Source organism: Myxocyprinus asiaticus, chromosome 21 (genome assembly GCF_019703515.2).
Source record: "Myxocyprinus asiaticus isolate MX2 ecotype Aquarium Trade chromosome 21, UBuf_Myxa_2, whole genome shotgun sequence".
In the NCBI taxonomy this organism is placed as follows: domain Eukaryota; kingdom Metazoa; phylum Chordata; class Actinopteri; order Cypriniformes; family Catostomidae; genus Myxocyprinus; species Myxocyprinus asiaticus.
This window is the reverse complement of record NC_059364.1, coordinates 40,497,123-40,507,784: the sequence shown is the minus strand read 5'-3', so window position 1 is coordinate 40,507,784 and position 10,662 is coordinate 40,497,123. Positions and strand designations below refer to the sequence as shown.

The 10,662-nt window shown below is 43.4% G+C and overlaps 1 protein-coding gene across 1 annotated transcript in view; it reads left to right on the top strand.

Annotated features, from left to right (window-relative positions):
- Positions 1–3,394: 3,394 nt before the first annotated feature.
- LOC127412022 (actin-related protein 2-A-like) overlaps positions 3,395–10,662 on the top strand; it is a 31,731-nt gene continuing 24,463 nt past the window's right edge. Inside the window, exons 1-2 of the mRNA XM_051648058.1 lie at positions 3,395–3,529; positions 10,481–10,591. Of these exons, the coding sequence (XP_051504018.1) occupies positions 3,482–3,529; positions 10,481–10,591 (159 nt within the window). The 5' untranslated portion in view covers positions 3,395–3,481. The remainder of the gene's footprint in view (positions 3,530–10,480; positions 10,592–10,662) is intronic.

The window sequence follows — 10,662 nt, the reverse complement described above, 5'->3', positions numbered from 1 at the left end:
CGGCCCGATCAGGGGCAGCCTGTGGGAGGTCAGAGACCCGCACCACCATCCCCAGCTCCATCAGAGGGCACTGATCCCGGAAGTGGTCCGGGTCCCCACACCTCCAGCAGGCTGGCCCAGGCGCTACGCCTGCACTTGCGTCCGTGGGTATCTACCCCGAAAGGGAGAGCGGCGGGGCATCAGGGTAGGGGAAGGTGTCACCTCCCACGCCCGGGGAACTGGTCTCAGTGTCTGAAGTCCTCCTTGTCTGCGTGTGGCAGGAACGGGCCCTGGGGAGAGAGCAGAACAAGAGGAGAGAGGGGAGCGGAATGAGACAGGGGGAAGAGAGAGAGAGTAGGAGGGCTCTTCCACCCTCGGGATCGCCGCCATGTGGTCCTCCGCAAGCCGGACGGCTTCCTCCAGCGACGCCGGGCGGTGGCACTGGACCTACTCCGCCGTCCCTTTTGGCAGTCGATGTATTAGTTGCTCCAGTACCACCTGGTCGATGATCCCGTCGACGCCGCGGTCCCCCGCTAGCAACCATCTTCGGCAGGCGTCGCAGAGCCGTTGGACAAAGGCAAACGGGCGGTCGGAGCTCTCCAGCTTCAGGTTCCGGAAGAGTTGACGATTCTCTTCCGGACTCCGCCCAACCCGTTGTAGGATGGCTTTTTTCAAATCACCATAAGCCAGGAGGCTCATTGCCGGCAGTTACCCGGACAACAGCGGAATAAGTCGGGCCGCCCAATGGCCGAGCGTCCAGCCCCAGATCTCGGCGGTGCGTTCAAACAAGTCCAGGAACGCCATCCCCATCTTCTGTAACGCAGGCAGGGGCAATGGCGTGTGGGTGTCCGGGGTCGCGGCTTGGGATGCCTCCTGGCTGAGGAGGCACCGGATCGCCTGCCGGTCCTCTGCTTGAGCTCCGGCAAGATCAAGATCGCCGGTTTGTGGAGCTCCTACGCACTCAAGCAGAGGACCGGCAGGCGATCCGGAGCCTCCTCAGCCAGGGTTTGCTGGTGGTTCTGATGTAAGCCAGCGAGGGCTTGGAGGATCTCAGCCAGCTGGGAGGACTCTACGGGGCGACTTCCATCCATCTTCAAACTTTTCCTAGGTTTCTGCACCAGTGTAACACTTCTCAGTGGAGGAGGAGGCGAGAAGCAAGGTTTCCTGGTTCAGGTAGGCGTTTAATTGTGCACCTTGTCGCTTACAGTTTCACACACTCAACAGTTTAACAAGCAAATAGTTACTTAAATAGTCCCACTTCATTACATCATCAGCATAACAACATATAACACCGTGGCCTTCCTTGTGCCAATCTCTCTCCGGAGAGATGCTTGACCACGCCCCCACTGCCACATATATCCATGCTACACATTTTCATTTTGATATGGCCAGGGAGCACAGATTTGTCAAAACCTTTATATCCGGTGTTATTGCGTTGTTTCGATTTGTGGGAGAGGTAACTGCATCTCTGACTAAGGTTACAATAATGAAAACACCCTCACGGTTCAGACAATTTGTCCTTTTTTAAAAGGACAATGTCAACATTATAATATTTATAATATTATATTATTAAAATACATCAACACAATTGTGATGGCAATATTTGAATAAATTGCTTTAATGTGGATTGACGGCAGCAGCCATGCTTTGGATCATTTGTAAGTCACTCTTAAGCCACGTTCACAGGCATTGCTAGACTTTGCGATCTATGTCACTGGTGGGCATTCCTACTGCTGCTGCCACTTTAATGTTATTGGTGGACTGCACAACTAGCCATAGTAGCATTTTAAATGCTGTTTACAGATGATACTACCAATAAAACTGAGATATCATACTAATTTGACAAGGAATCAGCCTCTAAAAATGCTCATTGTGCAGGGGAGAGTGTTTTATATAACCTGCAGCAGTGCTTAATGCATCATATCATTAAACAAGACAAACGTTATACCAATATATAAATAAACTCACTCAGAATGCTCGACACGGTTTTCCACACATCATTTTATTAGGCCATAACTATGTATGTGGTTAAAGAAAAATGATATAGAACAGTGAAATTGCTCACAGAAACTTTTAACTTCTCCTCCGTCTTGCCTGCACCTGAGTCGACTCCAGTATCTCACACTCACCCTGCCTGGAGACAGATGATGTAAGCTCCTCTTAAGTCTTCACTCTCATTGGTAGTCGCTCGCCAATGTCACTCGTTATTTGCATAAAGTTTACATTTTCTCAGCTTGTCTTGTCTCTCCCCACGGTGATCTCTGTCACCAGCGGTTGTGACAGCTCGTGTTGTGGGAACTCGCTGTGCTCTCATTGAAAATGAATGGGATGGTGTCACTGTCTCGCGTGATGTCGCTGGAAGTATGAACGGGGCTTTAGGGATTTAGAAGTTCTCAGGACGACTTCTAAGCTGTTGTGGGTTTAGGAGCTATTTTTTTTTTTTTTTTTTTCATTAAAATGCTACATGAATTACTCTTAGATGAAAATTTAAGAGTCTTAAAATTAGGAGTGAAATGCCCCTAATTTTTAAGATTGGTCCTAATTTCCATGGAAGGAGCTACTTTTAGCCTTAAGATTTTTTTGTGTGAATACGGACCCAGGTAGAGTTAAACCTTTACTATCAATTGTTTTGAAATTATATACTGTTCCATACAAAATAATACTAGAATTCAATAAAACATTTTAGTCCCCACCCACTTCTAAGTTATTCATTCAACAGAGATCATTCATTCCCTTTTAGACTTGATCTGTTCACAAGTATTTTTTCCAATTTCTAAATGCAAGTACACACCCATTTAAATCTGTAGACTCCCATTTAATTTTGTCAACCACAAAATGAGACTGTGAACTCCAACCTTCACTCAGGAGCACTCTGAGCTCGATTGCTATGCCTGAAGTACAAAACATGCCCCGTCATTACCATATGGACAAAGACATTTAGAAATAAATGTGAAGATAAATAAATAAATGTGAAAAAATATAAATGCTGAAAAAAAAAAAACATGAATAAATAAATCAATAAATTTATAAATACATAAATAAGAAAAATATTTTATAATATTATATATTTTTTACATTTATTTGCAAATTCAGAAGGTTGGGGGTTCAAGCCCCAGCACTGCCAAGATGCCACTGTTGGGCCCTTGAGCAAGGCCCTTGACCCTATCTGCTCCAGGGGAGCTGTATCATGGCTGAACCCGCAATCTGACCCCAGCTTAGCTGGGATATGTGAAAAAAAAGAATTTCACTGTATATGTGCAAAAATGTATAATGTGTGATAAATAAATAAAATTATATATATATATATATATATATATATATATTTATTTATTTCTCATAATGGCGGACTTGGTCCTCCATATGTGTTCGTGTTGTCAACGCTGCTCGCGGGAGTGTCTGTAACAGGAAGTGAAACCTCGCCGCCGCCGCTGCTGCTGCTGAGCGGGTGAAGCACTTTATTCAGAAAGTTCGGCTGCATCTGACGGCTCCGGGGCTTTGAAAAATGGACAGCCAAGGACGAAAAGTGGTGGTTTGTGATAACGGAACAGGGGTACGTCCTCAAATCTAACACCTGACACTTATTTTTTTTTGCTCGCTTGACTTTTGCTTAAAGTTTAATGAGAGTGTAAGACAGACAGACAGACAGACACCGAACAGGAAGTGCTGAAAGCTTTAGCGCAGCTCTGAGGAATGCATGCCAGTTGCGTTAAATACTTTCACTTTGCCCTAAGTTATTCTCCTCTGCCGCGAAATATATGTCTTAATTTTCACATTTAATACCAATTTTCGCTTATTCCATAGTCTGCATTAGAAGCTAGCTACTCAGATCCTAATTAATGTTGCATTATTTGTGGATATGTTCCTAATTTCTTGTTATATAATAATATACAATGTGGCACACTGATTCAAACTCCAAAAAGAAACATTTATCCTGTGGTTGCTGCATAACTCAAGCCCAAGGGTTCAGTCCTGCAGATAGCAGAGTTAACTTTAGACTGCTGGCCTGTTCCAGTCATTACTACCGTCATATATCATTTTAGATGGCTTTTGCGTAAGTATGATTAGAGGTAATGTTTCCTATACCCATTTACTCATGAATGCTACCTGTTATGATGTCATACAATTGCTTAGATATGGTTTTGCATATTGCAGTCATTGAGTAATGATGTTAGTTACTTCCTCACCTCGCCATTAGACTTGGTTGAGGGCGCGATAGGTGTGTCAGTTATTGATGTCCAGTTCGTGAACTAATCGTTCTTTTGAACCAGTTCAAAGTTAAACTAGTTCACCAAATCGGAATGAATCGTTTGAAACAGTTAGCATCTCGAGTCAACACTGATCCACAAGTTACTCTATCATAACCTGATACTCCGAATCTAAATGAGCCGATAACCAGGAGTAATACGATCCTAGAACTAGTGATATCTGCTTTTGCCATCTCTTCTTTGCAATTAACCATTGCAACTAGTTCACAAATCAGACTGAACGCTCGGGTCAGCAGTACAATGAGTCACTCTTAACAGTTCTCGGGTCAACAGTACAGTGAGTCACTCGTAACATTTCTCGGGTCAACAGTACAGTGAGTCACTCGTAACAGTTCTCGAGTCAACAGTACAGTGAGTCGCTCGTAACAGCTCTCGAGTCAACAGTACAGTGAGTCACTCGTAACAGTTCTCGAGTCAACAGTACGGTGAGTCACTCGTAACAGCTCTCGAGTCAACAGTACGGTGAGTCATTCGTAACAGCTCTCGAGTCAACTGTACAGTGAGTCACTCGTAACAGCTCTCGGGTCAACAGTACAGTGAGTCACTCGTAACAGTTCTCGAGTCAACAGTACAGTGAGTCACCCGTAACAGCTCTCGAGTCAACAGTACAGTGAGTCACCCGTAACGGCTCTCGAGTCAACAGTACAGTGAGTCACCCGTAACGGCTCTCGAGTCAACAGTACAGTGAGTCACTCGTAACAGCTCTCGAGTCAACAGTACAGTGAGTCACCCGTAACAGCTCTCGAGTCAACAGTACAGTGGGTCACTCGTAACAGCTCTCGAGTCAACAGTACAGTGAGTCACTCGTAACAGCTCTCGAGTCAGCAGTACAGTGAGTCACCCGTAACAGCTCTCGAGTCAACAGTACAGTAACAGCTCTCGAGTCAACAGTACATTGAGTCACCCGTAACGGCTCTCGAGTCAACAGTACAGTGAGTCACCCGTAACAGCTCTCGAGTCAACAGTACAGTGAGTCACAAGTGACAGCTCTCGAGTCAACAGTACAGTGAGTCACCCGTGACAGCTCTCGAGTCAACAGTACAGTGAGTCACCCGTGACAGCTCTCGAGTCAACAGTACAGTGAGTCACCCGTGACAGCTCTCGAGTCAACAGTACAGTGAGTCACTCGTAACAGCTCTCGAGTCAACAGTACAGTGAGTCACTCGTAACAGCTCTCTAGTCAGCAGTACAGTGAGTCACTTGTAACAGCTCTCGAGTCAACAGTACAGTGAGTCACCCGTAACAGCTCTCGAGTCAACAGTACAGTGAGTCACTCGTAACAGCTCTCGAGTCAACAGTACAGTGAGTCACTCGTAACAGCTCTCGAGTCAACAGTACAGTGAGTCACCCGTAACAGCTCTCGAGTCAACAGTACAGTGAGTCACCCGTAACAGCTCTCGAGTCAACAGTACAGTGAGTCACCCGTAACATCTCTCGAGTCAACAGTACAGTGAGTCACCCGTGACAGCTCTCGAGTCAACAATAGAGTGAGTCACCCGTAACAGCTCTCGAGTCATCAGTACAGTGAGTCACTCGTAACAGCTCTCGAGTCAACAGTACAGTGAGTCACCCGTAACAGCTCTCGAGTCAACAGTACAGTGAGTCACTCGTAACAGCTCTCGAGTCAACAGTACAGTGAGTCAGTCGTAACAGCTCTCGAGTCAACAGTACAGTAACAGCCCTCGAGTCAACAGTACAGTGAGTCACCCGTAACAGCTCTCGAGTCAACAGTACAGTGAGTCACCCGTAACAGCTCTCGAGTCAACAGTACAGTGAGTCACCCGTAACAGCTCTCGAGTCAACAGTACAGTGAGTCAGTCGTAACAGCTCTCGAGTCAACAGTACAGTAACAGCCCTCGAGTCAACAGTACAGTGAGTCACCCGTAACAGCTCTCGAGTCAACAGTACAGTGAGTCACCCGTAACAGCTCTCGAGTCAACAGTACAGTGAGTCACCCGTAACAGCTCTCGAGTCAACAGTACAGTGAGTCACTCGTAACAGCTCTCGAGTCAACAGTACAGTGAGTCACCCGTAACAGCTCTCGAGTCAACAGTACAGTGAGTCACTCGTAACAGCTCTCGAGTCAACAGTACAGTGAGTCACCCGTAACAGCTCTCGAGTCAACAGTACAGTGAGTCACTCGTAACAGCTCTCGAGTCAACAGTACAGTGAGTCACTCGTAACAGCTCTCGAGTCAACAGTACAGTGAGTCACCCGTAACAGCTCTCGGGTCAACAGTACAGTGAGTCACCCGTAACAGCTCTCGAGTCAACAGTACAGTGAGTCACCCGTAACAGCTCTCGAGTCAACAGTACAGTGAGTCAGTCGTAACAGCTCTCGAGTCAACAGTACAGTAACAGCCCTCGAGTCAACAGTACAGTGAGTCACCCGTAACAGCTCTCGAGTCAACAGTACATTGAGTCACCTGTAACAGCTCTCGAGTCAGCAGTACAGTGAGTCACCCGTAACAGCTCTCGAGTCAACAGTACAGTGAGTCAATCGTAATAGCTCTCGAGTCAACAGTACAGTGAGTCACCCGTAACAGCTCTCGAGTCAACAGTACGAGTCACTCGTATATTGATATTTGATACAATACAGGCATCAAAATTTAGCTAGCCTCCAATTCAACACTTTATTTTAAGAAAGGAAACCCCAGTGAACAAATTAGTTTACTTAACCTCGTGCGACCCCGCGGCCTCATATGAGGACTTGCTACTTTGGATTCGCTATACGCAACGCATAATTTAAATGAATAAAAACCAACTGAATACTGTTCACAAGACTCTAGACTGTCATTTTAAGGGTTAAACTTCTGACACACCGAGTCACATGAATCAACAGCATGCTGTCGATTTCCTTGAAGCGCTCCTACAGACAGCGGCAACAAAAGTGCCTCTGGTAAGAAATCTTTTTTTTTTTATTGAAACCTGTTTAGTTGTAAAGAGTAGAGGCTCTTGTTTCGTTTGATATGCCGCTTTAAAAAATCCATTCATTTTTTGCACATCAGCGTGCTGATAAATATAATGTCCACATGTGTGGAAACTGGAACCGCATTTCATTAAAAGTAGAAAAAAACATGTTAATTATTTTGAATAACTGTCAACATTAACATATCTCTTGGTCATTTAGCTTCATTTTAATATACACTTTATGTTTAATTTTGCTATCTCTGTGCAATACGATTCCATTCATTAACATTAGTTTATGCATTCCTATATTTCCATTTTCACATTGAGAATAAATGGGTTCATCCCAAAGCTGAAAAATATTGCTTTCAGAGGCTTTATATGGAGTTAGGATGAAAATAAGGTGCATTTCAAACTGTTCTGAGACCAGTTAAGACAGACAGCACACTAGAGGTTAAGTCATTCACTAATAGGGAGCAAGGGAACATCATATATCTTTCTATGCAGCTAAGTGCATTCAATAATAAAGTCCGACCAAAAGTTCAGAATTTTATAATGCAGAATTTTATAATGCTATATTTTATTTTAACATGATTGGCAGTGATTGGATGATGCTGGACATTACTTTGAATAAGAATTATTTATTCAGCTTTGTAGAAAATCAGCTGTAATGTCTCAAAACATGAATAACCAACACTCATGGACACATAATAAACAATTTGTTGAAAAAATCTGACTTTCTATAGCTTGGTAGTAATTAAAATTTCACAACTTAGTCCCACTGTCCACATATGTGACATTCGTTTTTAGGAAAACTATGTGCTCTAGAATTATTATTATTATTTTTATTTATTTTTGCTTGTTTATTAGGTGCTACTAGTTACAAATCAAAAAGGGAAATGGAAAATGCACACAGCAGTCATGCGGGGGTCTCAGGAGGTTATTCCATATTTATGTATGCAATACAAATTGATTTATGTCAATAACCTATCAATAACTGTAATGACAATAAGACTTCACTTGTCTCGTTTCAAATTGTGATGTTTTCTTCTGTTATACACAAAATATATTTTCTTTTTAAAATCATGGTAAGGTTTAGGGTTTGGGTTAGGGCTTACACTTTATGGTTGGGTTTAAATTTAAGTTTGGGTCAATCGTCTGTTGGTTTGTTTATTTTTCTCTGTGGGTGTAAAAATGATACTTTTCTGTAAAAGCCAACTTATCATTTCTTACAATTTCATCATCTTGTACTATTATTGAACATTTTTATACAATATTTACTCAAAATTCACAGAAATATTTGAAAAAGAATTGTGAATTTTTTAATTGGCACAAGGGAGAGCTAATGCTTCTGTTAATCGACCATCGGGAATGGTTATTGGCAGATTCAGTAATCTCAAAATGACCAAACATTGGCAGATTTATCGGCCTAGCTGATATATCAGTGTATCACTACACCAATCACTTAACTAACTTCATTCAATTGTAGACATTGGTTCCACACAATTAAAATGTAGGCTCTACTCAAATACTTTGTGTAACGAAAACCTAAATTAATTGAGTTAACCTAATTAAAATTTGATCTGTTCAAATAACTCTATTGAACTTTGCAGCTTGTTGCTAGCTAGCAACAAACACATTAGCATAATATATATATATATGCAGTGCATTCATAAAGTATTCAGAATTTCACATTTTGTTATGTTGCAGCCTTATGCTAAAATGCAAATTTATTAAAAAGAAAAAGTATTCAAACCCTTAACTCAGTACTTAGTTGAAGCACCTTTAGCAGCGATTACAGCCTCAAGTCTTTATGGGTATGATGCGCCAAATTTGCACACCTGGATTTGGGGATTTTTGCCATTCTTCTCTGCAGATCCTCTCAAGCTCTGTCAGGTTGGATGGGGTCTGTTGGTGGACAGCCATTTTCAGGTCTCTCCAGAGATGTTCGATTGGGTTCAAGTCCAGGTTCTGGCTGGGCCACTCAAGGACATTCACAGAGATGTCCTTAAGCCACTCTTGCGTTGTCTTGGCTATGTGCTAAGGGTCATTGTCCTGTTGGAAGGTGAACCCTCAGACCAGGTTTTCATTAAGGAGATCTCTGTATTTTTCTGCGTTCTGCTTTCCTTCAACAATTTTGCAGTGTGGAAGGGTGCATAATCCTGCTGAAAGAGGCCACTGCCATCAGGGAATACCATTGCCATGAATTGGTGTACGTGGTCTGCAACAATCTTTAGGCAGGTGGTACGTGTCAAAGTAATATCCACATGAATTCCAGGACCCAAGGTTTCCCAGCAGAACATTGCCCAGAGCATCACACTGCCTCTGCCGGCCTGCCTTCTTCCCATAGTGCATCCTGCTGCCATCTCTTCCCCAGGTAAACGATGCACACGCACCTGGCCGTCCACATGATCTTAAAGAAAATGTGGTTCATCAGACCAGGCAACCTTCTTCCATTGTCCATGGTCCAGTTCTGATGCTCACGTGCCCATTGTAGGCACCTTATGTGGTAGACAGGGGTCAGCATGGGCACTCTGACTGGTGTGCGGCTACACAGCACCATACGCAGCAAGCTGCAATGCACTGTGTGTTCTGACACCTTTCTATCATGGCCAGCATTAAGTTTTTCAGCAATTTGTGCTACAGTAGCTCTTGTGCGATCGGGCCAGACGGGCTAGCCTTCACTCCCCATGCACATTAATGAATCTTGGGCGCCCATGACCCTGTCGCCGGTTCACCGGTTGTCCTTCCTTGGACCACTTTTGGTAGGTACTAACCACTGCATGCCGGGAACACCCCACAAGATTTGCCATTTTGGAGATGCACTGACCCAGTCGTCTAGCCATCACAATTTGTCCCATGTCAAAGTCGCTCAGATCCTTACGCTTGCCCATTTTTCCTGTTTCCAACACATGAAATTCAAGAACTGAATGTTCACTTGCTACCTAATATATCTCACCCCTTGACAGGTGCCGTTGTAACGATATAATCAATGTTATTCACTTCACCTGTCAGTGATTTTAATGTTGTGGCTGTTCAGTATGTGTGTGTGTATATATATATTATTAGCATTTTTAATAGTTTTCCCTTTTTCTGAAAAAAAATCTTTGTGTTAATATTTTATTACATTTAATACATAAGTAATCTCTGCACCTGTTTTCCCCCAACAGTGATAAGTCATGAAGTAAAAAAACAAAAATTAAAAACAAAAACTGGTTCTTCAGTACTTTTTAAGCTAATATAGATATGAACATGCTAGTTTCATTACTTTCTCTCTCTGACATGTTTTTGTCTTGACTCTTGCACCATCTCTCTTTCTCATACTCTTAGTTTGTCAAGTGTGGCTATGCCGGATCCAACTTCCCAGAGCACATCTTCCCAGCACTGGTGGGCAGGCCCATCATCCGATCCACGGCTAAAGTGGGCAACATTGAGATAAAGGTGAGGTCCAGATTGCGTGTTGCACACCTCACGCTCTTCTATCTGCCTGGTCAAATGATCAGTTTGGACTT